Source organism: Salminus brasiliensis, chromosome 8, assembly GCF_030463535.1.
Source record: "Salminus brasiliensis chromosome 8, fSalBra1.hap2, whole genome shotgun sequence".
NCBI lineage: Eukaryota > Metazoa > Chordata > Actinopteri > Characiformes > Bryconidae > Salminus > Salminus brasiliensis.
The window spans coordinates 11,432,869-11,460,410 of NC_132885.1; the positions used below are offsets into that span (position 1 = coordinate 11,432,869).

At 41.1% G+C, this 27,542-nt stretch overlaps 1 protein-coding gene across 6 annotated transcripts; it reads right to left on the bottom strand.

Moving 5' to 3' along the window:
• Positions 1 to 1,310: 1,310 nt before the first annotated feature.
• Positions 1,311 to 26,956, bottom strand: traf3ip1 (TNF receptor-associated factor 3 interacting protein 1). 6 transcript variants are annotated; one of them, XM_072685613.1, is made up of 18 exons: positions 26,706 to 26,956; positions 23,016 to 23,084; positions 20,646 to 20,807; positions 19,594 to 19,722; positions 18,774 to 19,229; positions 18,329 to 18,409; positions 17,202 to 17,225; positions 16,843 to 16,866; positions 16,576 to 16,599; positions 16,268 to 16,343; positions 16,057 to 16,077; positions 14,837 to 14,918; positions 14,282 to 14,377; positions 12,398 to 12,533; positions 12,150 to 12,186; positions 11,961 to 12,037; positions 3,892 to 4,115; positions 1,311 to 3,006 (listed from the first exon to the last, which is right to left on the bottom strand). In XM_072685613.1, exons 1-18 carry the CDS (start codon positions 26,826 to 26,828, stop codon positions 2,841 to 2,843), a joined length of 2,007 nt encoding a protein of 668 aa, XP_072541714.1. In that variant the 5' UTR covers positions 26,829 to 26,956; the 3' UTR covers positions 1,311 to 2,840. The 6 variants fall into 6 exon arrangements, with proteins under 6 accessions (XP_072541714.1, XP_072541715.1, XP_072541713.1 ...); XM_072685614.1 differs by having other exon boundaries at positions 14,282 to 14,371; positions 14,837 to 14,921; XM_072685612.1 differs by having other exon boundaries at positions 14,837 to 14,921.
• Positions 26,957 to 27,542: the final 586 nt, after the last annotated feature.

Sequence of the window (27,542 nt, forward strand, 5' to 3'; positions counted from 1 at the left end):
CTGGGTCAGTGCCTGTTCCAGCGGTCAGAGGCAATGCTCAGCCTCTGTTTATCTGTGGTAGGTGACTTGAGTCTGTCATTGTTGGAAGTTTATTTCGCAGAGCCACAGAGGCATGCCTTATTGCTGCCTGACGACAGCTGAACCGTGGACACTGGACTGTGGGCTCTAAAAATAAACAGGGAGTCGGACGGCCCCATGTGTCACTCAGAAAGGACTGGAGCACAGGGAGCTGGAACACCCAGCTTTCTAAACACAGGCCACTCTGCAGTGGAAAGAAAGAATCCATCGGTCAGCTTCTTTCCTCATTCAGTTTAACGCCCCTTTGCCTCTATCCAGGCCCATCCGTTATATTGTCGAGGTTTTAGAATTTCACAGCTAATTTGTACTACATTAATGCTCCCTCTCTGCCAGTTTAAAATATAGACTATCTGACATTAACAGTACTTTCATTTAAAAATAGACATGGATGCATCATTAAGAAGATCAACAGTGGTTTCTACAGTAAATGTGCTCCTTTCTTCCACTGAACATTTCAGATGGAGGGGTTTGTCCACACTGATGAAGAAGCAGAGGCAATTCCTCTCCCAGTTCTGCCAAAACGGTCAGCTCACACACTGGAGACAAGCATCAGAGTGAAGTCGACTCGGCCTGGACACAAGAAAGGTGCAGGACAAAAGCCCCCAAGAGCATGTGCAGACTGGTCATTCAGCCTTAATCCCAACGTTCGCTTAAAGCTCATGCAACAGCCTCTCAGCCAGGTGCCCAGGCTTTCAAGAGCCTCAGAAAGCAGACTTATCTGAATCAGACAGGTCAGCCCATTCTCAATTAACATTGAAGGGTCTGCACATGTTAAGGGGGAGGAAAAAAAAACAAACAAACAAGAGATAGAGAGAGATATGCATGTATGTGTGTGTGTGTGTGTGTGTGTGTGTGTGTGTTAAGTATTGCACAACCGTTTCGAAGACTGCCAGAAAAACAAAATCAGGCCTCGTGTTGGTCTCTAATACAGGCACTTAGAGCATTAAAGTGTTGTTGTTCTGTCAGATTGGACGGGCCTTCAAAGGCAGGGTGTAGCCGAGCGTGTGACTGCGTTGTGCCAGACGGCACCAGGACTTCACATGAACTCGTCAAAAGCACAAACTGCACACATTCATCACTTCCCCGTAACGCGGTCCAAAATAATCATTAAAATGCCACACTAATGTTTACCTCACATCAACCAAAGGGCAAACTTTCACAACACCAGCTATTTTCCTTAGCATTTTCATAAAAAAGGGCATGTGCTAGTGTTTTACTTAAATGTAGCCATTTATTTCACTCCACTACAAAATTTATAGTCATTTGTGAACTATGATACAAACAAAATATACATCATATACAGCAAAGACAATATGGATGCAGTAAAAATAGCTTACAGTGTCAATGGTCCAAGCTTAAAACCAATGGGAAATGTTTTGCATTCAATATCTAAATGTTCTGAAATGGATGTTTCACTTTTTGCAGTTCAATATCTAAGTGTACTTGCTGTGGTTCGTGCTATAATATAGCTGATAATACTGATATGAAATATTCACTGATATGCAATATTTATTATATTCAGGTTGCGTTTAAAAAACATTACTGAACGTCACTGAAGATTTTAGCTCTTAAAGACTATCAGTCTTGGAGCTTTAAGCTCAGTGTCCATATGATGGGATTTATACAAAAGGTCCATTTTTGAAAATCTGCCCAACTAAATCTTGAGGAAAATTCCTTTGGTGAACTCAGTATGATGTTTTTCCCACTTCACTTCAAGTTGGGCTGTTGAACAGCAACATCATACATCTTTTTTTGCTCATACAGTAAGAAGTGTTCTTTTTAACCCCTCCCTCCTTACTTGAAATGTCAGTTTTTTTGTATATGTGGTTACAGGTATAAGCACAATCAGCACTGTAAACTGTAAAAATCTAATAGAATCAATGAGATTATCTTAAAACCTCTTTAACCTCTACCACAACAGGCCTTATTGGTTCCTCCTCATGTACCAAAGTGTACCCCTTTCGCATCAGTACAGGCGTCTTCAGTCACAGTCTCATTGATCAAAGTGCAGTGGTGCTTTACTAGTGCATCTCCAGCTTTTGGCATGCATAACTTTCAGCCAACATCGTGGGCTGGTCTTCTTGAACCCAAGCTGAAACCAAAAAAGAGGGTTTTATGGAAAACTCTCACTGATGGAGTCATTTAGGCCAAGACTGGAGAGGAACCTCAGTCCAGAAAACCAGCTCCTATTGCTTAAGACAAGCTTTGGAGAGCTACTGAGACAGTACACCTGAAAAGCAGTAACAAAGTAACCTGACATATTGCCAAGACATTCTCTCTCTCGCTCACTCTCTTTCTCTCTCCGAAACACAGACACTTATCAGTGTGGCGAAGGCATCCATTCTGCCAATTAAACAAATTAATGTCAACTCATTTAGTCGTTATTCTATCGAGAAAATAGGGGAGACTTGAAACCCCCATGACAATACACATCCATATAAACGGGACCAAGCACATCTACTGCATCTAATGTGCAAATCTACTATGGAAGAGAGTAACAGTGAACGTGTGTGTCTTTTTTCTATATGTTGCTGTGAAAATTCCAGTAAACCCAATCAGAAGCACATCAGACTCAGAGTCTGACAGAAGGCACCTTAAACCATAATGGGAATGTGAAGAGGGTGACTGTACTGTGTACTGTGTATCCTCCAGGCTTCATCCAACACCCACTCGAAGTGCAAAATCAGACAACCATCACCAGAGAGCTACTGCAAGACTGAGTAAAGGAGCTCTCCTGTGTGGACAGTGCCTTGGGGCTGTATTCACGTTTGTGAGGAAAAGTTGATGCTGGACACCATCTTATGGATCTTGTCCTCGTTCTTAAGGATGTTGGACTTGATGGCACAAATCTTGTCCTGCTGGTCTTTGATAAGCTGCTCCAATTCAGCCAGCTCAGCTTTCAGCGGCTCCACAGCACTGTCTGTGATTCTGAAAGAGACCCAAAAAAAGACAATGGCATCCCTTTAAATCGCTGCTTTATGATATGGAACATCATCATGCTGGAAGTATGAACATGGTCAGCAACAATACTCAAATAGACTGTGGCATTCAGGCAATAACTGAATGGTAGTAACAGGCCCAAAGTGTGCCAAGAAAACATTCCTCACACCATTACACCACCTCCAACAGCCTGGACTCCTGACATAAGGCAGGAGGGGTCCCGACCATCATCTGTGTGCCTGAGCAAAAATCTGATTCATCAGACCAGGCTTTCTCAACTGTCCAGTTTTAACGAGACTGTGCCCAAAAAGGTAAATTGTACAGGAGAAGCAAAACCACTGTAACCTGTAATGAAAGTTAATGAGATGAGCTTTTTCAGGTAATTTTGGAAACCGCTTCTGTTGGTCCATTATTCTTCATTTTAACTAAATGCGATTACTAACTGAAGTACAAAGTATAAATACAAAGTATTTTCCTGAGTTTGAAGTATTGAGATATTTTAGATTTATTCATGTATTTTTCTACAAAATCATTTCAAAAAAATTTCCTGAATTTTCCAATTTAAGCGAATTACCCAACCCACTAGGAGGGCAACCAACACGCTCTGAGAAAAGCAACGGGTACCCAGCTTTGAAACATTAGCTAGCAGATGCCTGTGCCGCCCAGCATCCCACTGAAGTGAGAGTGTGAGAAATTAAGAGTGAGAGGATCTACCCACTTGGAGAGATTATATTATAATTATTATTATTATTATTATTATTAATAATAATAACAACAATAATAATAATAGCACTTATGTATTCATTTATTCTGTGGTTTTATTGCATTTTCTCCATTTTTATTCGTTCACCACCTCATTTATATACGTGTTACCTCTGCTCCTGCAGCAGGGCCTGTGCGTGCTCTCTGTTTTCCCTCCTCCAAGTCTCCAGCTCGTTACGCATGGCGTCCATATCCTCCTGGATATAGTCCATGATCTTGCCCAGAGGCAGGGCGCTGCGGCATACGGTCTGAACGGACGAGCGCAGGCGCTCAATCTCCCTGGCCACCAGCTCACGCTCCTTCTTACGAGCTGCCTCCAACACTGGTGCCCGATCCTGCAAAACACATCAGCACACAGGTTAGTGAGAGGCGTAAAGAGGCTGAAAAGCTACAGGTGGAGAGGTCAGTATGAGGCCTGCTGAAATCGGCCAGCGCTGACAGACTGGCAACAGGAAGAGCCTCACACATTTTTTAAGACACACAAACACCTCACACACACACCTCACAGAAGGGAGCACTTCCAGTGGATTATACAAACGAGGCTAGAGGAATTCTATACCCACCAGAAATGTATTAAAAAAAGAACAAGGGAGAAGTCTGCTTTTAGCGGTGTAGGATTTCAAGGCTACAAATGTTTAAGATTTCAAGGCAGGAATTATACAAACCTAGCAATGTATATAAAGATCAAACCCAGAGGGCCATGGGATCCATAATATGAGTGGTTAGTGAGGGCCTCCTCTGTATGGTATGTGGTTGGGGGGTCCTGCTCTGCCCCAGTCACCCCTCTGCCTGGCACACACACACACACACACCAGCCATATATGTTTACTCAGCTGGAGCCACAGGCTGTGTGTGGCACTAAGCCAAACAAGCCTCACTCTTACAGCCTGCCCACACACACACACACACACACACACACACACACACACACACACAGGTCTGTAAGGCATGACTTTAGGCCCAGTTTATTTAAGTAACGGAGTATGGCAGTCAAGTTATTTTACAACAGTATTCAGTAACAACTACTTTACTTTTACCGCTTCTAAGCTGAGCTCCTGAGCCAATTTCTGTCATTCTGCCTGCAATCCTTTCGGTCCTGTACGGAATCCAGCTCAACCTACATGACAACACAAACTAACCTACATCACCTCAGTGAGAAAAACACACAAGTGTCAAATACTCTGCTTTGGGGGCTACAACATATGAAAGCATAGTATTACCAGCTTCGGGATGAAGTGTTTTCATTGAAGACTGCTTTCTAATCATATGTTATGAAAATAGGTTTATTGTTACAGCTTGGAAAGTGTGTTAATTGTGGACAGATGCTTCAGAAACAGATTACTTTTCTTTAGGAAGTTCATAAAATATCTGACAAGAAAGGCTCGCTTTTATTATTTTTCCCCCGTTTCTAGTACTGAAATGTCTGCTGGCCGTCAGCATGGTGGGTGGCTCCACTATCCCCTAAACACCCCCGCTAGACAAACACTGGCCAGCGCGTTCGGCCCACTGTTGGTGGAGCACGAAGGCCAGGCAGGATTCGGTCTGTTTGTCATCCTCTTGCGCCTCACCCCTTTTGCACAGAAATGCAAAAGAAAAAGAAGAAGCAGCAGAAGAAGAAAAGCAGTGTTTTCTGTCTCTGCGGACATAAATCAATCGTTTATAGGGGCCCTGTCGGGCTCTGCAAGCCCAGCGTGTTCCAATCCCCCCCCTTCTTCACTTGGACCCAAGAAAAATATTTGTTTTGAGCAAGGCGGCTGAGGGCAGGTTTTCCCATTAGCTCAGACAGTGACGGAAGCAGGTCGACAGTATCAGCGCAGCGGAGCCTACTGCAGGTGGCTTCTGGAGACAGTGGGTGCCGGAGGCACTGGTGCCCTTTGCCTCGCCTCCTAATCTCACACCACGGCAAGTCAGAGGGGCTGAAAAACCCCTGAGAGTGCCAGACAGCGGACTTTAGTGAACTTAAGCCTCCATTTGCAAGCCTAATTTGCTTAATGAGGAAACGCACATAAAATGTATGATTTATTGAGTGCTGATGAGGAACGAAGGAATGAAAGGGGTATGGATCTCTTCAAAGAGCGCTCTGACAAGAAAAATGGCTCCATTGCATGAAAGCTCTCAAAGGCATACAAACCTCACAGGGGTAGTAGATGAAGGAAGCGTCCGTCTCTGTCAATAAAACAGCACACGGAATCCAAGAGCATTACATCATCAACGATTCTGGCAAGTTATATGAGGACAAATGAGCCAGGACAACCAAACGTCAACAGATTACAAAGTCATGCGCAATTTGTTCCGTCTTTTTGACCAGGAATATCTGACCTGCTATAAATCCCTCTTTCCTTCACACAAACATGCACAGTACAATAACATACTGACAGGATCCCAAATACTAATGTTATAGACCTACCTATATTATATTCCCTATCTAAAGGGGAGGACCACTAGAGTGCCGCACACAGAGCCGCTGTACTGGGCTCTGCTCCTGTTGTTTATGTTTCTCTTGCTGGTGTGAGGCTCCATGGTGGGTCTGTGGGCTTCTGAGGGGAAAGATTAATTGAGCTCTGCTCAGGGGTTTCCTCCATAAGGGAAACGCAAACCCCGTCCAGCTACATCATAAAAATAGCAGCGTTGCAGTGGGGTGAGGAGAAGGGAGCGTAGGGAGTCCTGAGCACAGGATGCAGCAGGGTCAGTTTGTCCCCATGGGGATCCCTGCTCTGACCCCACCAAGGCCCAAAGGATTCATCACAAAGCCTAACTTGTCTACTCAAAAGGTCTCTTAAGTAGGAGTCAGCTACCTTAAGGAACACTCAAGAGCAGCAGGACAATCAGGCACACACACACACACACACACACACACACACACACACACACACACACACACACACACACACTATCTGCTTCAAATGAGTTCCACCACAATAAGTCACTACACTTATGAAGTGTGTGAGAGTGTGTCAGCAGACCCTCTCCCTCCATGAGAGCAACACACACTTCCAGGAATGCAGAGGAGTCATTTCCTATATGTTTGCAGAGAAAGAGGTAGGTGTTTATTAAGACACAGGCCTGGAGAGATGACTATTTATTTTCCTGCCTATCCTACAGAGAATACGCCGGCCTTTCTCCTGTGCAGTACTCACTCAACAGCCATCCATTTGTGTGCCACAGGGTTTATTTATATATCGCGAACCTTCATCAGAGCTAATTTGATGGTGTAAAAAAGGGAGAAAAAAAATGCTTATAAAAACGCAGCTGCTGTGAGGGGCAGATTCTGTCTAAATAAAAAGACGGCCTACGTAAAGTATTTTATAATAATATACATGCGTTCGGGGGGGTGGGGGGGGGGGGGTCCGAGAAGAGGTCAGCCCTAAAATACACAGCACATTCTTCAGTCACAACGGCTGTGCTGAGACATGACATACCTGAACTGAGATCTGAAATCTGAGATCTGATCTATAGGAGTGTAGCGATGCTTGTATTCGGACCAAAATGTCTCGGTAGAGACGTCATGGTTTGGTGCGCACAGTTGTATGGAAGGTACATTGTACCTGGTGAGCAACAGACAAGGCTCAACGCTGTAGGCCTTTAGCAAGTCAAGTTTGAATTTCTATGGGCTGAAATGTGACTAAAATGGATCTCTATTTATGTTTTACTACGGAGTACGTTGGCCATTCTTCTCAGAGTGTACAAACCAGGTAGAATTGGAGGCACCACAGTCTCCCACAATGCACTAGTCATTTTTAGTAAACACCGTTGCTCACTATGGCTGGGTCAGCAACAGAAGGTCGCTGCCTCGATGCCTTGCAAGTCAGTACATTAGATGGTACCTACAACTGAATTGCATGTGAAGTGCAGTAAGTCATGACATTACGACGATCTACGGTCACTACGGTCAGCTGGTGGTGTAACTAATTAAAGTAATTTGATATAAAAAAGTCTAAATTCTGATATTACACCAACGAATTCTCATCTGAAATAAAATATTATGGAAAATTAACATTAATATCCTACAATTGTACAGATGCTGTTTCCACCATGTTGCTTTTTCTCTTGGCGCTAAGGATGTAAGGCAGCAAATGACACATCTATGCTACCTTCACAAATCTGCAAGACGAAGATACATTAACCTTAGCGTTTCTGACACAGATTACATCAGCTGAACGTGGACCAGATAGCATTACGAATCTCTTTGTTACTAAGCAATTGAGAGTGGAAAGAAATGAGGTAGACAGATAATTCAGATAATTTCCCATTTAGTTTGTAACAGTAGGCCTAGATTTCTAAGCAACCTAAGGGTCTAAGATTATTCCATTAACAACTGATTCAAAATACAGTTTGCGTGTGTGGTGGGATTTAAACACGGATCAGCTACTCACGTGTTTGTTTATGTGACCAGTGCTGATGCACAATGATGAGGAAGTGTCTGAATTCATGTGTTTTTTAGTGCGATTTAGTAAACTAAACAGTCCCTCCACATACAGCGCAATACTAATGAGGGAGTGGGGATCGATTTCGGTCACGCTCATGATATTGTGGAAGCTGTAGTGGAATTAAGAGAGTCGCTGTAGTCCGTTCTCTTCCACCCCCTCCTCCAACCTCCCGTTGCTTTTTGATTCTTCATCACTCACTGTTCTGTTTGCAGTGAAGTGACTGAAAATAAGCAAGTATTTCAGTGACATCCTGGCCTTTTTCCATCGTATTTCAACCCATGAAGTTGAGCTAAATCGGATGTGGACTGTGCGTTGCGTTGTTGGAGAGTTGTCGAGAAACACATCAAACATGCTAACACTTACACACTATAGGTTATACCAGCTACTTCGGGGTGGACAACAAAACTTTAGGTGGGACAAACTGTGACCTGCACAACTGTCCGTTTAAAATCAATGGAAACTCAGGTTAACTTTATGCATTTGGGGGTTCTGTTGCTTGTTCCTGATATTCTAAACTTGCACCAAACTGTGAAGTCCAACCTCAGTGTTACCATCACACCTCTAGATCTCAATGAAGTGATAGGACCATGATAAATGTTATAAAAATAAAAAACCAAAGCAACCACTTGCTCATCTTATACTATCTGTCTGAGTCTTCAGAAATAACCAGAAGAGTTACACTGACAGAAATGAGAAACTGACCCTCAGTAAATGTTTGTGAGAATGTTGTGAGGATATTTGGCTCTTTCTGTGGTAGAAACCCTAAAATATCCTCAAACAGAGAAAAAAGGCATACTTGTAAAATGAGTAATAAGCGCTGTAATCCTATACCTGTTGGGGTGGGTTGGCTGGGGGGGAGGAGGAAGCTCAATATTTACATTTTTAACCCTAGATGTTACACTAAGATTACAGGAGAGCGCCGGCTTTATTAGGCTGAACCCTCACCCCTTTCAAGTCAGGAAGGAAGTCATTGCCGCTTGTTTTTCCATCCAGCTGACGAGGCAAGGGAAGCACGGTGCGCTAGTTAACCTGCAGCCCTGTTTAGAGTGTGCAGTGGCCTGAAAGCCCGCGCCCAGCTCATGGCCAACGTTAATGGCAGGGCAGTCAGAGAACTGATGAGGCAGCATTAAGTGAATTAGGTGAGTGCTCTGCGTGCTGCTCAGATTCCACCCCAGAGCCGGCCAGCGTCTGATGGGGGAAATCTAATTTGATTATTTGGGAATGGAGGGAAATCCAGACTGATTATTTTGAAATGAACGACACAGAGAAAGAGAGAGGAAGGGGGTGTGGGGCAGTGGGCTGGGGGTTAGGAGGGTGCAGGTCCAGCCGGAGTTGCATATAACTGCTTGTCAGAAGTTTAGGGATGCTTAGGTTTCTTTTGAAATTGGACTTCTCCTACTTTTACTTTTCAGTGAAATATAGGAAAATAGCTGTAATGGCTTCCTGGAATAAAGAGCAGGTTTTGCCTATATAATGTTTGCAGACTTTGCCAAACTAAAAGCACATACTGCACATATATGTTTCTCCAATTGCATAAAAAATAATATTCATGATTATTATTAATAAAAAATAAAGAAATAAATAGGTGATACGCCGATGCAGCTGATGAAATGTGTGTGGGTTTGATATTATTCTGAATATACAATATTAAAAATAGAAGTGCTATAAAGGGTTCTCTGAGTGAAGCCACAAAATAATCGTTTTTGGCTCCATAAAGAACCATTTTTGTACCTTTTACAGAGTCTTTATTTTTTAAGAATATAGTACTGTCACAAATACGGTCACTTTTGTTTTACTGTTTTTAAACAAATCTGATTTGAATGCATTACATTCAATTAAATGAGGGAAAAAAAACAGTGTGCGTGTGTGTGTGTGTGTGTGCATGCATGCACATTCATGTGTCTTTCCATGGCAGTGCTAGAGACCTAAGCATCCAGGCAGTCACCACAAGCAGTAGGCTACATAACACGCAGACACCCGGCAAGTGTTCCTGTGTGTCGGCGCACGTGGCTAAGGTCAAGCTGAGGCTGGGAGTCAGGGGCTTTCTGCATGAGCTGCACCACCAAATACAGCATCCATCAGACCAACAGCCAGACTGCAACAGATGGGAGCAGAGTACACGCTCCAGGAAGGTGGACCACCCAGCACAGCCCACTGCGAGCTGGGTACAGACAAGAGCACCTCAAAACTGAATCACTATCTAAATATTGACTATGGGAGCACTCCCTGGCTCGCAGAAAGCCAGTACGAGGACTGGAGGGCACTCGACAATGCAGCACATCTGAATGGAAATCATACTCCAGTGGTTCTGAAAAATATATCTACTATAAAATATGGAAAGGCCAGTTTATTGTTGCTACATGGGAAGAGAGAAAAGAAAACTACATTTATTGCCTGCTTGTGCCTCGGTGGAAGACTGGAACACATGGCCTTGAAAGAACTGTTTTCTGTGGAAAGGGCTTTTATTGATCTTTGAAAACGAGAAATGCTTTGCTTGTTACTGAACTTCGGCCAGTGATGAATCGGGAACATACTGGTGCTATTAATTCTAATCTATTTTCCACTGATAGAATTTCAATGTCGCAGGGCCATGAGGGACAGGGGACAGAGAAGATTTAAATAGTTGCAATAAATCAGTCCTTTAAAAAAAAAAAAAAAAGAAAAGAAAAGAAAAAAACTACCCACCAATTTTCAAGACATGCAACTTTTTTCACGCATTCCAAGCTAAGATCCTTAGATTTCACAGCTTATCTAAATAAACAGCTCCAAACTGCTCCACACAACGTGGTGAAATATCTTAAATTTGTCGTCTGTGGAGTCACAGTGTTTTGATTCTGTTGCTAAAGTTCGCTGAGATATACTTCAGTGGGTCTGAGACCACAATTACCCTGCTCCAGTCCATTTGCAAAGCTGCTTTCCTTAATAAATGGGGGAACTCACTGGCAAGGGCTTTCAAATTAAAAACAGCAAAAATCACGTCCCTAAGGTCTCGTATTTACTGAAACCAACACTGATCGTCTCAATGAGCAGATTTTGAAATGCACTTACTCACATTAGTGGAATGCTATTATGAAAAAAAAAAAACAAAGTTTTTCTTTGTTAGCAGGCTAAAACACTATCACCCTCTAGTGGACAGTAATGGAAATACCAGAACCTCTCTTTAACAACTATAATTGATTTCCATTACCAAAAACTGATGTATTAACTATACCAGCTAAAATGGCTATACCTGATCTCTATAACAACTATACAGACTACATTAGATCTAACAACTATAACTTTTACCAGCTATAACTATAAATATAACTGATCTCTATTAACAAGTATACCAGCTATTACAACTATAACTGACGCTATTAGCTATAACATCTAAACTATTAATTACGTGGCCCTATTAACAACACTTAATTTCCATTAAGAATTATAACAAATATATCTAACAACTATAACTATACTTGCTTTCTATTAACAACTAAACCAGATCTCTAGAACTATATCAACTTTTACAACTATACCACAGCTCTATATCAACTGTACTTGATCTTTATTAACAACAACTACTTGATTTCCATTAACAACTATATCTGATCTCTATAACATCTATGCCTGATCTATTAACAACTACACCAGTTAGAACAACAATTCCTGACCTCTAAAATAACTATACCAATTATACCTCCATTAACAACTGAACCAGATCTCTATAACAACTATAACAAACATGCCTGATCTTTATTAACAACTATACCATACCTGATCTTTTGATTTCAGTGATGCGGGAGATGCTTCAAAATCCTTCTTGGTTTCTAGGATTTTCTTTACAAGTCCACCTAAAAGGAAGAAAAACTTCTGGATAACTGGATCAAATCAGAATTTGGAGAAAACACACATTTATTCACATCAATCATAGATCACTGCTTGCACATGGCTCTTCAAACTTACCATGCTTCTCATCACCCTGTAGTTCGATTGACGGCTCCTGTATGGAGAAATTATATTTGAATAAAAATGTCAAAGCTCATTGTTCATAAAGTGCTAGGTACTGTATTAGTATTAGTATCTTTAGTATACTAATCTTTAAGCTCACAGGAACAGAGCAGAACAGACACTAAAAACAAACAGAGCAACAATCCTATTCTCCTATTCTTAAAAAACGGCCGGTCTTTGGTTGAACAGAGAAGGCCACTCACCACTTGCAGTTCAGGCATATCAATTGGAGGTGGAACTGCTTCCTCCACCACAAACTGCCCATCTTCATCCTCCTCATCCTCTGAGAGTTTTTTGCCTTCCATAATGACAGCAGAGGGAGGTTTAGCACTGCCCAGCCTGAGGAGCAACATAAAGCTTTTTCACATGGGAAAATACACAGTGTTTTATACAGTGTTTATACTGTGCTTCTGTTTATACGCACAAAGGAACAGTTTAACCAAAATACGAGCATGATAAGAAGTAAAAGCTATAAGTCTCCAATTAAAATGGTTTAACTGCTCAACAGTAGAGAAGAAGAGTAGCGGGAAAGTAGTAGTTCTATAACAATCACTAAACAAGGCTCAGATCTGCACTGTTTTATTTCTTTTTATGAATACAGACATCAGTGCTTTTTGTTTCCATCAGATTTATGGCGCCAAATCAGAAGACAAGGAATTCATACAAAAATGAAAATGGATTTAATATATTTCACATAAAAAAATCTAATTAACATGAAATATTACTTTTTCCAAACACAGCCAGCCAGACAGCAACGTTTTATATCTGACATGCTTTTTTGGTTTTGAGTAAGAGGCTGCTTGGCTAACACTTCCAACAAACACCGCACTTACACCATCACCATTCCTACTGCCATAAATAAACACCAAAAACATCTCATTACCTGCTCAGAATGCATTCAGGTCTTTAATGGTGTCAGGCTGAAAACTCATTGTGGTTTAAAACAAGGTACGCCTTATTTTGGTCTATAAAAACTACATTTTACCTCTCCACATGGATAAATGTTGGGGCGGTCATTTTGAGAACTATTCCAATTGTAGCTTAAGTGTTTCAAATAAGCTCTTTTCTTGACATCATACTGTCTACTTACTTGTTTAAGTAACATTTTCTTTTTAACATGTGTATTTACCAAGATGTGATTGATAAACACTGGACTGGGACTGTCACCAACATTAGCCTAGTATCTCCCATTGTAAACTAAAGCAGCACATGTCAGAGATCAAGCAGGTCTTGGCTGTTTGGCTGCATCTGGGGTCAGTGATCAGTCATGTTTATTTGATTTTCTGCTAAACTAAGATGTTATTCCCATCCGGCAGCACTGAGGAGCGTTCTCAGAAGGTTAAATAAATAAATAAATGAGTTGAGAGTTTGCAGTGGAGCTATTTTACAGTACAGTCGAACATGAAAATAATATCTGGCCCTTTATAAAACTACCACTGAAACACACTGTTTTACAGTTTTAAAACAAGCACCGAAGAGCAAATTCCACAGTAGAATAGAAACTAACGCTAATGCTAATACACACACTTTATCGAAACCCAATCATAGCAACGCCTCACTATCAAACAGTTATTTCAGTTATTTAAGTAATCAACTAACAACCACAGACCTGACTGCAGTGTTTTAAAGGTCCAGAATGTCTCATTATAGAAAGTGCTACTAAAAATAATGGGGTTTTACTTAGTATTCATTAGTGGCACGTCCTGCCTAATCTGTGTGACTGTATTATTTATATATACAAAAGATCGGATCAGTACTGGCTGATACTCAGCATTAAGAGGCTTGGATTCGACCGGGTGCCAAATAACTTGACAGGGACGTCCAAGTCATAGAACCATGTAAGACATAGAAAGCACTGCTGTTTTTTGGTCCCATCCAAATATCCAAAGGTCTTCATTGTTGTGGGGTTTAAAACTGAATATCCATGGCAAATGCTTGGAAATGCTTGAAACAAATACAGAAATTGTAATGATTTTTTTTTGTAAAGTGTTTTAGTACCTCCAGTAACAGAGCTGCCACTCTGCTGTTCTGCCATCATTGCCAGAATACTGAAGACTGTGAGTTTAAAAGCACTTGAAAGAACCTACCTCTCCACTGGAGCTCCATCAGTGTAGCTCTCCTGCCTCTTCACTCGAGGAGGGGCTGGTCTTGCACTGCTAGGCCGTGGTATCCTCCTGCTGTTGCTTCAGAAAGCATGAGATCATTGTTTCACCTCTTTTCAAGACTGAGTCACAGTGCAGCTACTTTTACCACTTTGGGCTATGTGTGTTTGTGAGTAGGTTGCTGACGTACAGTGAAATAACTGTCGAGAGATCAAGGGTAATTTTCTTGTGTGCAGAGTGAAGGCCATCAACTGTGAAATGAAAGGCAAGCATACATGCTGCTTTGAACTGCAATCTGGCAGCACTTTGCAGCGAAAGTGAAGGATTTGCATCAATGAATAAGCAGCCCAAGAAGGCCGCAAATAACTTGGAAGTGCCAAAATCATTACTATCTCACACACACATATATATACACACACATTATCTCATTTCGCTCTTTTGTTGTGACGGACGTCCAACTAGCCAAATATTCAGGGTTTGAGAAGGACAGATAGAGGGTCATGAAAAAGAAAGGAAAAAGAAAGAAGGCTGTTGGCTAACCTGTGGGGTGTATGGGATGGCACAATGTCTGATGCGTCTCCATTTTCAAGGTGGACCTGTTTTTCCACTGAAGGGTTGTCACCTGCTGAAACAAATGGTCAGTATTTAATGGCTGAAGACTTATCTGGAAGCCTCAAGGACCAAATTTCATAGTGGAGCCACTCTGTGGCTGCCTTTCAGTTAAAAGGAGTGTAGCTATTAAGGGTGTGAAAAAATTTAACAAATGCACTAACCAAATACAAAAGCAAAGGGAGAGTTGGTGAATGAACTCCAGGTTGGCTTGAGAAGTTAAAGGAGTTGTATATAGCTGTTGAATGCTTGTTAAACTGTAAATTGCTGTAAAATGACTACAGTAGTAGTAACCGGTTGAAAAAGCTTAATTCTTATGTGTATACACTATTTAACGATGCTGATTGCTATTTGCAACTGAGTGGCTTGATGGTTGCTAGGTGGTTGCAATGATTTCCCAAGTGGTTGCTAGGTTACTATGGCATCCTAGGTAGTTGCACTGGCGTTGTTAGATGGTTGCAATTAAGTTGCAAAGTGACTGCTATGCAGTTACTAGGTGTTTGCCATGGCATCCCAGGTAGTCACTTCGGTGTTGCTGGATGGTTGCTATAGAGGAGCAATGTGGTTACTAGGTGTTTTCAATGCAGTTACTAGATTGTTGCTATGCCATCTCAGGTGGTTGCGTTGGTGTTGCTAGGTAGCTGTGGTGCTAGCTATGTGGTCGCTATAGCATCCCAGGTAGTTGCATTGGAATTGCTAAGTGGTTGCTCTGCAGTTACTAGGTGGAATATGAAGAACAGTAAGTTCACATTACCAAGTCAACTTAAATCAAACTAAAGAATAGAAACAGTATCAGTATTTAAAACTGTGTCCTGTCCTTCAGTCTCTTCTGAGCATCTTTAATTTACAGCTTTTCATAAAAAAAACATTCTCAAACATCAAAACCAGGTTAAATATCTGGGTGCATTCAATCATCAAGTGAGTGTGGTTTTGTTGCTCATGCATTATCAAAAGACTGGACTTAATTAAATCAGGGCTTATGATTTGTCAGCATATAGTGAAACATATAATGTAGACATTCTAACATGGAAAACAAAGAGATCTCTGATTTGGAACTAGAACTGAAACACCCCTTTACACATTACAACCCTAGTATTTAGAAACAGAAGGCACTTCTGCAGCCAACTGTACTGTGAGCAGTGTCTGCTTACCTCCATCACTATCTGATTCATCTAAGAGAGAGAAAAGACAGAGAGAGGCTGAATAACCGCGTCACTAACCAATTAATAAGCAACTGCTCCATAATTACTGAATTATAATATTACCTCTGGTGTTGTGTGTGTCTGTAATTACTATGTTACGCAATATAAAATAAAAATAACTGCCCAGAATGGTTTACGTTGTGCAAGACTGGCAGGTTACCTGGGGCTCCTGCTTTGGGCCAGCGTCGCTGTCCCTTGGCAGAGGAAGGCCTGGGTATTCTGGCAGGACTGTCAGTCTAAACACAGAAACAGGAGGGGTTAGTCACTGTATCTTAAACTCTAAACCCTTTCACACCAACCTTTTTTACATTACATTGCGTACCTCTGTGATGGAGAAAGCCACAGCGCAATGCTTTCTAATGATTTACATGTGTTGATAGATTTCAACACGATTACTCACAGGAATAATCAGACTCCAAAGAAATGGGTTTCAAGAGAAAGGAGGAAGGTTTCATCATCAGTAATTACCTGATACTGTGAAGCCTCTGTTGGCTATGTGGAAAGAAAACAAGAATTTAATGCAGTGTAGTTCACACCAAAAGATCTTTGATGAACACTTCAAAAGTTCAAAACTACACGATCTCTAAACACAAAAGTTTTAATTACACAGAGCACGTCGACCTAGAGTAGTCTTTAGTCCATATATGGATAAACTATTCACATAATCGTTCACCAAAACTCAAACAGCCTGCTACTCTATAGGTGGTTCAAAGCTGTAAAGAACAATTGAAATACCTCATCAGCTTTAGCCTCAAGCACCTGTTCAGGAATGACAAGACAAGATTTATGTAAATGTCACAACTGGCCTTTTTCTCCCAACCCTGAAGCTCCAAACATTAGCATACCACTCACTAAAAACTAAAGAGCAGACATAAAGGAACGGCCACATAAAGCACAATAATTTGAGGTCCTTCCCTTAATTCATTCATTCATTCATTCTGTTCAGTGGAAAACAACAACAAAAAAAAAAAAAACAGCAGGCCTCAACACTGCCATGCATAAACTACAAAGCTTCCACCACCGATGGCATCTATTCACACCTACACCATATTCATTAGAAAAGCAGCCACTCAAACATGACAAAGCAAATGTACCTCTTCTAGCTCATCTCTTTCAGTCTTGAGGATTAAAAAGACAAAAATCGGATTACCAAAGTGACACTCCAGCTGAGAGTCAGAAACCCTGCACTACTGTCAGACTTTATTACCGAAAGCAGTTCTTCACCTCTAATTTGAGAAGGATTTAACAGTGCTATTACAAGGAGAACTGAGAAACATGGCTGAATATACACTCCCCAAGAACTTTATTAGTAACATCTAATCAGCCAATCATCTGGCAGCAGTGCAATGTATTTATATATTTAAAAAAAAGAAAGGAAAAAAAAGCCCACAATGGTCTGTAGCTTATTTTTAATGTTCACATAAACCACCACAATGTGAAAAAATGTGATTTCAGTCATTTTGACCATGGCATGATTGTTGGCGCCAGATTTCTATACCTATTGATCTCCTGGGATTTTTTAGCATAACTGTCTCTGGAGTTCACTCAGAATAGTCCAGTGAGCCAGACAGAAACGCCTTAGAGAGAGGTCAACAGAGAAAAAGGTCAACCAGACTGGCTGGAGCAGACAGAAAGGCTACAGTAACTCAGTAACCACCCTGTACAATTGTGGTGAGCTGAAAAGCCTCAGAATGCAAACCACATCCAACCTTGAGGCGGATAGACTGCAACAGCAGACCACCATGTCAGGTTCCACTTCAGTGGAAGAAAAACATTGCTTGGTCTGATCAATCTGGATTTCTGCTGATGCACACAGACGGAATTGGAATTTGGCATTAATAGCACGAATGCATGGTAGCTGTCCTGAAAAATCTGCAGAGTTTGCATGACACAATCATGTCAACTTAGATCAGAATTTAAAAGAATTTTTTTTTATTTTATATAAAATCTTGTAGAATCCATGACATGTACAACTGAGGCTGTTTTGAGAACAACAGAAGTTCCTACCCAATATTAGTATAGTACACCTAATAAAGTGCTTAAGGAGAGTATATGGATAAGACAGCACAAACTATTTGACTGCATGGCCAAAATGTAGAATGCAGTTTATGTACTGTAAATAAAAGTTCACAAAGCATTATTCATAACAAAAACTACAATTCATGAAAAGACAAAATGGGTACTTCGCCCAGCTACACCAAAAAACTGAGCAGGAACTTACCTCTGCAGGCTCAGCTTTATGGTTTTTACTGGGTTCCTCGGGGAGAGGCTTTTGCTTGCTGAGCTCCTCGACTGCTCGGGCCTGTAGATACACAGAATGACGAGATTGAACATGCAGGCAAGCCAAATAGGGATACAACGGTCAATAATCCACATTAACATATGAATTGTTGTCATAATTGTCATATGAACTGCTGATGAATAGGATACATTACCCATACAGAATTAAAAAGAAATGCCAGTTATTTTGCCAAAACAAGACTGCAGTGTTTAACAGAATAATGGAAACCATTCTAGATGAATGTAAGAACAGCACTGAATCTAAAATAAATACATAAATAAATAAATAATAGTTTATTTATATAGAAATTTATTCATAAACGCATCAGGACATCCCTACAAGCCAAAAAGGCGTTTACATTGAGAGTCTGAAACAGATCACTAACCTTTTTATCTGCTTTCTCCTTCGGTTTCTCCTCAGTGTCTTTCTGGCGTTCTCGCTCCTTCTCTTTTTCCCGATCTTTGTCTCGATCCCTTCGTTTGTCCCGCTCGCGATCTCTGTCTTTGTCTCGCTCTCGGTCCCTCTCTTTGTGTGAATCTCGCTCTTTGTTTTTCTCTCTCTCCTTATCGCGTTCTCTCTCTTTGATTCTGTCTCGGTCCTTGTCCCGATCCCTCCCTTTCTCTCGGTCCCGCTCTCGGTCTCTGGCCTTGTCTTTGTCCCGATCACGGCTCTTGTCTTTATCACGGTCTCTGTCCTTGGTCCTGTCTCTATCGCGGCCCTTTTCTGACCTCTCTCCATCTCTGTGTCGGTCTTTCTCGCTCCTCTTGCTCTCGGGGTCCTTGGGGCGGTCTGGATCTTTCTGTTCTCTGCCCAAGCTGCTCTCTTTAATCTCTCTCTTCTCCTACAGAATGCCAAAACAATCAACATCCGAATTTCTTGACAAATGGACTAATAGAAATCCTCCAGGGTGACATGAAAAGAAGTTCTGATTATTACTGAAAATTTTTATAAATGGTAAGAACCACAAAATGAATGTAATTAACTTTAACACTTAACCCTTTATATGATATTTCCTTGGTTATGCACTACCTACCTCACAACGGTTGGCTGAATCTTTAACATACATGTTCAATCTACACCTTCTTAGAATATCTGTGATAACTCTTTATTAAACAAGAATTACAGCTATTAGCAATCTTAGTAGCTTTGGGAGTCTCTCTCCCCCAGTCTGTGTAGTCCTAAGTGTGTCTGGAAGCATGTCTGACCTCTCTGTCCATGTGGCGCTCTCTGCCTTCTCTGTTCTCTTTGCCCTGAGACCTGGAGGTGCTGGCCTTCCCCTTGAGATCCACTTTGTCTCCAGCCAGGACCCGTCTCACAGCATCATCACTGGAGAGCTGCATCAGGGACATGAAAGATAGAAAGGATAAGACTCATAGCTTAATATAAACGTGGTGCCTAATTCATCTCCCATTGGTAATACGGGAAATAGGCCATGGTGAATCAGCAGCAGAGCCCGAAACTATTTGCAGCAGAGCAAAGTCGTTCTGCTAGATTCAAGACTTTTGTGATGTTGTAACCAATCAGAGCATTTTTTTTTTTTACAAAAGATTATTAAACACTTTTTTTCACCCTTTTGGTACTGCCAATTAACCCACCCATCTAGCAACCACCCAACTCCCCCTAGCACCAGCAATGCTTTGGACACTAGGAGGGAAGGACTTAACATACCAATACTTCCAATACAAGCAATTCAGCATCATTTCAACCTGCTGCTGATGTGTCATTGCTGGGCAGCAGACAGCAGACTGAGGAAAGCACAGCATCCCCAGCTTCAACACACCAGCTAATAGACATTTATCCCAGCCAACATTGCGCTTAATCCCCTCATCACTCCATATCACATCAATCTACCCACCTGAAGAGAGCACGGCCAATTGAGCCACAGTGGTGGTGCACTAGACCAGTGAGCCACTCTGAGCCTCACAACACAACACATTTTTAAAAATCTGGAAGTTTATATACTTACGGTAAATTCAATATAAAATATGAAATGTTTTGCCACAGAAAAGCTGATTGTAAATTGAGCCCTTTCTCAGAACAGTATCACTAGGCTCCCTTGATGAAGCACCTAATCCCACTTTCCATGCCCTCTCCAAATCTCAAGAGATCAATTACAGCCAGGATAAACATTAATATGCCCAGGGGTCCCATTTCCATTCCTGACAGTCCAGCAGGATGTCATGGTTACAGTCCTACTGTGACCGAGCGGTCATCTTAGTCACTTAGACCTTTCAGTAGTTTTTCTGACAGGGCTGACCTTGTTGAGGCAACACTTGGCGATGGCTTGGAGCAGCTCATTGGTCTTTTCCGGTTCATGGCCGGCAACGATGCGCGCAGGCTTAGCAGATAGGGGCTCCCCGCTTACCAGCATGACTACATCAATGGCCTTCTGAAGGAATGCTATCTTGGAGTCTTTATCCTACATGACAAGGGAAAAGGAGACAAATGTTACCTCTGAGCTTATCGGACACTGTTATTTTGAGCCATTTTACACATTTTCATTAGTTATATCAATATTACTAAAGCATCCATCACCTTATACAGAAGCTAATGCTCTGGAGCTTCATTTAAATGGTCGGTAGATTATGATTCAGTGCAATTGTCCATGTTCCCATTAGGAGCTAATTATAATTCAGCCAGCTGGTAATGGGCTTCCAGACACGCATCAAAGACAGAGACAATATTAATCATAATTCATTATTTCTTACTACAGGCAGAAGAGTTCATAGAGCAACAGTATTTGGTCTGGTTTGACATTTCTTCATAGGTTAATAACTAAAATAAAATTTTCAGTTTAAATCTGTTCATCAAAGAGGCCTTACTGAGAGCTGGCCAGCTCACTCTCAGGCAGAAGCTCTTGTGAGTATAGAGAGAGAAAGAGCATCCATTATGCATGCTGTAGCATCAAAGAACTCGGCTACTTCTACACTTGTCTGAAAAGGGATCGGGTGTGAACGTTTTAGCCTATGTCACCAGCGCTTTACTTCTCTTTGGTCAGCTCTCTATTTTCCAGTTTCCCTCATAGAGAGAGCTACACAAAGATAGCTGGGCGAGGTGCTTCTCTTACAGAGTCACAGTGATCCAGATCTGTGTTCAGTTAGTTAGTGCATTCCCCTTGCACACTAGGAAACTGGCTTTTCACCTCCCGCCTGATTGAGTCATCGACCCTTGGCATGCTCATTAGATTGAGGAAGACTTCAGTTACACTTGGACAGCTCACCAGCTTCAGTACTCAAATAGGGACTCTGCAGTGTGGAATGCTGAACAGCTGTCACTAAAGAACCGGTGTTTATTGAGGAATCATTCACTCAGCATACAGCATAAATTCAGAAACCCGTTCTGAGTATGGAGGCACAATATGAACAAAACACCATATTGTGGCTTAATTATTATACTGGATTATTTTATACTAATCTTCACAGTTACGCAAAATCCCTTAATTTAGCAAAACACTGATGGAGAAGTGCATACCTGATGCCTCTTGTGAAGACCTTGCAATGTAGTGATTCTAAAAATAGGTGAAGGGAATGGGCTGGGTCTTATGTGTAACCGCAATTATTAGGTTCAGGATATTATCATATTTTCCTGTAGTATTTCACATGAAATAAAACCAGGAAAAGAACAAGATGCCAGATTTAACTTGGGTAAAAAAAAGTGATAAGGTTTTTAGTGACTGTGATGGACATGTCTTAATGAACTCATTCAGGACGTCCACTGTAGAGATGTCATTAGTGTTTCAGTCACTGCCACTCTGGGCTAGAACTCTACTACTGCATTATGTGCAGCTTCTTCACAGTTACAAGATCTCTCATGAAAACTACGTAACCAGAGTCAATAAATAACTGTAAATAATAAATAACTGTAAATAACTCTTCCGCTTCAGTCCACATGCTTCTTGCACTTATCAACAAATGCATGTGCACAGCTGTCCATGAGGGGGAGCTCAAAATCTTTGAACATACTACAGTGGAGTAAATGTGAATTACACTCACCACCTGTAGGGTGAGCCCAAGAGTACAACATACCATTTATCTTATCATTAGCTTTAAAAATAGCTATTTTACAGATTAGTGTCTTTTAAAAATGAAATATTGGATCCATGTTGGCCAAAATACCTGAAGTGCTGCAGTGTACTGCAATAACGACTAGGGTCCTGATTGGGAAGTGAAGGGACCAGAAAAATGAACTACAATCTGCTAGAGGTTAGAGATTCTTCTTAAATATATTATCATGATCCTTTAAGACATTTTCAAGATATATGATATGGCAATATCTATCTTTCTTGTGATTTGATAAGTTACAAATGGGCAAAAAAGAACTACCAGTGGCACATTTTAATAATACTATCCAGTTCACCAGGTCTTATTACATTCTCTGTAGCTAGTCAGTGCTGTTGATGTATTGAAAATATCTATGATATGCTTAGAAAAGCACATTGTGAGATACTGTGGTATTAATAATCATGATAATTATAAATATGGTCATATTGCCCAGCCCTACAATCTGTAGCCCTAATATTATTATTAAATTAAAATTATTAAATTAAATACTTTATTAGATTAGCTAAGGAGCTGAGACAGATGTGTCAAAGGAGGGACAATGTTAAGTGCAGAAAGTACAGACTTACTTTTACATTATCTGACTTCATCTCTGCTTCTCCATAAAGGCCCTTCATGAAGCCTGTCGTTCGAATGACCTGAAATAGAGAACAAAATGGAAATTGGAAAATGTCAACTTTAACAACACTGCCTTTCTAAAACTGATGGGAGCAACTCAGTTCACATGTTTGAACTGAAGCAGTAAACAAATACACATATAATCAGCTCAGTGGAGTCTAGCATGACAGTGAAGGCCTGCATTAATAATGCATATAACCAGAGCTGAAAGCTGAGCTTAAGCACAGAATGAAAGAAAGCATAGAGCAAAAACAAATTCCAGCACACGTAATACTCAGTCGAGAGGTACGCAACACTCTGGAGTGCAGACTGAAAAGAGTTTGCGACGTTTGAGAACAGGATTTGGCTCACATGGCAGTTCCATGGGTGTAAGGACTGAGCGACCTTTCCAGAGATCTCTAAACCAATGGAAGTGGGGTGAGCAATGTAAACCTGCGTCCCCATCCTCCTCAACATTTTGTGCCAACTTGGCTAATCTGGCCTGAGCTTCTACTGTCCAAATCTCTCTCTGGGATCGGGTAGAAGGAGCTTTTGAACAACCGCAGGCCTCTTTATGTATTAACTTTATGTATTGTTACTAACTACTGCTGGCCTCATTCTTCAGCCATACACTTTCCAAGAGTATCCAGACACACCTAGTTAGTGAACTACTTCTACTAGCTAATTTAAGGTGCACCCATTAGTGAAACAGTCGTTCAACTGAACAACTTCTATAACCCCAATGAAAAAAAGCATTGCCATTAGAACGGGATGCTCTGAAGGAAGCGAACATGAGCCTACGTTGATCATGCCCAAAGCCAATAAACTTGTCATCTCTTCTGGCTGGTAAAAAGGTCCACATAATCGGAAATTAGTTCTAAGAAGTGCTGAAGATGTCTCTCATTTAGTTTAGAATTGGTTGAAATCTGGACTTTAAATGTGTGGTGTTTTAGATCTCTACGGTTTAACTTCATTTAATTCAAAACAAATCAAACAATTCAGTTTTGACTAGTAAGAGTAATATTTGTCTCTAAAACAGAACAGAGAGACAATGTCTTTCATCCTCAAAACAACACACCTGAAAAAGTTTAGAACTGAAACAGTCGTTCAACTGAACAACCTATATAACCCCCATGAAAAAAGCACTGCAATTAGAACGAGATGCTCTGGAGGAGCCGAACACGAGCCTACGTTGATCCTATAGCCAATCATCTGCCAAAGAAATATAAATCTGAAGTGTCTTCTGAAGTGATTGTGGAGCTCCATTAAATTACCTCAGAGACAAGCTCAGAATTAACCGTCCAACATCAGTACCTGACCTCACTAATGCACTAGTGGGCCAATGCAGTCCTCACAACAATCTTACAATATCAACGCAAAAGCTTTCTAGAGAGACAGAAGCTGCACTAGCTCTTTAATAGCGCTCTGATTTTAATGAATGTTGACTGAGCAGACTGACCGTTTAGGCCTAGAATGGGTATCCAATCTTGTAATTTTGCAAAAAAGCTTAAATCTGATTTTTTGGCTGTGTATTCACCACAGTTAGGACTTGAGATAGACGAGCCAACGTCAACAGAAGGGTTGGTGTAATGTAGTGCAGTGGTCCTTGAGGACCCCCTGCCTTGCACATTCTAGTTTTCACCCTGCTCCCAACACACCTGATTCAGCTAATTATTAACAAACCTTTCCTGTGTGTTAGAGCAGGAAAACCACTAAGTGTGCAAAGCAGGGGGTCCTCCAGGACTAAAGTTGCGAACTACTGGCATAGTGGGTAACAACATTGAAGACCCCTGGTAAAACAGGGGTCGATTCCTCAGCTGGGCAAGCACACCATCATACACCAATAGGAATGTTTGGAAAAGACACTTAACTCTTCATTCGCTTACCTGTGAAGTGTAAATCACTCTGGATGAGAGCAATAACTAAATACCATGAATTTATTATTATTATTTTTTTTTATATATAATAAAAAACTATTTTTGTCATCTCTTCAGACTGGTACAAAGGTCCACATAATCGGAAAGGAGTTCTGAGAAGTGCTGAAGATGTCTCTCATTTAGTTTAGATTAGTAATATTTGTCTCTAAAATTAGGATCCGTACTAGTGAGAATTGTAGAGCATCTGGAATTATAATTTCTACTGGTACAAGTAATTGTAGATGCTTATTTGGACTTTTACTAGTAAACAGTATCGAAATTAAAGATAAAAGTGAGATTCCACGTAAACAAATAGAAAGAAAGATAGGACTTGTCAAAATGTTGTCCTGAAAATGTGACTAATCAGAAAGGCTTATGGGATCTGTTGATCTGTAATTACTAGTAAAAATGTAAAAGGTAAAGGTGCACGTATTTGTCACTGTACAGTGTGGACTGTACAGCGAAATGTGTCCTCCGCATTTAACCCATCTGGTAGTGAACACACACTCACACACACACATGTGTTAGGGGCAGTGAGTACACACACACACCCAGAGCAGTGGGCAGCCAACTCCAGCACCCGGGGAGCAGAGAGGGTAAAGGGCCTTGCTCAAGGACCCAACAGTGGCAGCTTGCCGAGCCCGGGAATCGAACCCACAACCCTGTTATCGATATCCCGGCGCTCTAACCGCTGAGCCACCACTGCCCCATGTCATAGTTGATATTCGAAAACATCAGTTCTACTAATAAAAACATTACAAATTTAAAAACAGTACAAATTAGTTAAAAGTAATAAATGAGTTATGGCTTGGATCACCGGTGGTGAGGTTTGAGGTGAAAACAGCTTGCCGTTAACGCATTGCTATCATAACATGTTTGGAGTTGTGAGTGTGAAGCTTGCCTGTGTGATGTAGATGTCTACCTGCATGGCCAGGTAAGCAGATGGCAGACCATTTACGTGCACATATGGCCTCCTGGGTTGCCTTACCACTAAACCACTAAAACGTGCAGGGCAAGGGGTCCTCCGGGGCCAGGGCTTGGAGCCACTGATGTAATGGGTTCCCAACATTGCCCCACCAGGACCAGTAGCTAGAGGTCTATCTACCTGTGTGTCTAGGTGAGCGGATGACAGACCATATAAGCGCACACAGGGCCTCCAGGTGTGTTTGCATAACCATAGCTAAGCGAGGTGCCTGGCAACAGAGAGAGAGAGAGAGAGAGAGGCGCTAACAGAACAGAGGGACAATGTCTCTCACCCTGAATCTAACCTGAAGCTCAAAACAACACACCTGAGGAAATTCACAACTGCAGGAAATTAAAAAAAAAGTATTAAAGTATTAAAGGTCCACCTGTAAAACAAGTAACTTAAAGACACCCCCACGTAACGACGAGGACGAGGTCCCCAGGATATCTAGCTAGCTAGTGCTAGCTAACTCAGCTAGCTAGCCATCTATCTATCGTGATGGTGAAGCCAGAGCAGAACTCAGGTGCAAAACAGTGCAAGAACAACAACCTCACATCACCTTAGTCCACTAATCCAGATCCACAGCCCACTGTGGAGCTCAGGAGAGCTTATCTAGGTGTGCTAACCGTTAGTTAGCCCGTAATGCTGCCTCGCATCTGGGCAGACTGCGAGACACAGCGTCCAGAGCCACAGAAAGCACATGCCGACCAGATTTCTCGTAATATGTGTCGACAGAGAGCTGAAGAGCTGCTCTGCTCTCCGCTCCGCTCCTCTCGACTCACCTCGCTGAAAATATCGTGCAGGTATCGGAACGGCGGCTTGCTGAGCAGTTTTTCGGTCAGAGGAGGCTTCTTTATCACTTTCCCCAGACTCTCCTGGGTCTTTTTGGCCACCGAGCCGTTCATAGCAAACCCTTGCGGTCCGCTCTTCGACGCGACCACCGCACTTCTACGAAATATCAGCGTAATTTACCGCAAAACAACGAAAAACGACGGATCGGTAATCACTCAGCCGCTCTCCGGGTTGCTGTGTCAATAGCGTTCGATCCCACAATGCTCCGCTTCCGTGATGTGCGCCTGCGCAGAACCTGCGTGGTTGTCAAGGGGCAGTAAATATCCATGGCAACGGCTAACAACTCCGGGCCTGTTTCATGTTAGCTAATCTTAATTATACAGGATTATAGATTATATATATATAATTATAGATTATAGATTATAGATTATATATATATATATAATTATAGATTATAGATTATAGATATATAATTATAGATTATAGATTATAGATATATAATTATAGATTATATATATATAATTATAGATTATAGATTATATATATATAATTATAGATTATAGATTATAGATTATATATATATATAATTATAGATTATAGATTATAGATATATAATTATAGATTATAGATTATAGATATATAATTATAGATTATAGATTATAGATATATATATATATAATTATAGATTATAGATTATAGATTATATATATATATAATTATAGATTATAGATTATATAATTATAGATTATAGATTATAGATATATAATTATAGATTATATATATATAATTATAGATTATAGATTATATATATATAATTATAGATTATA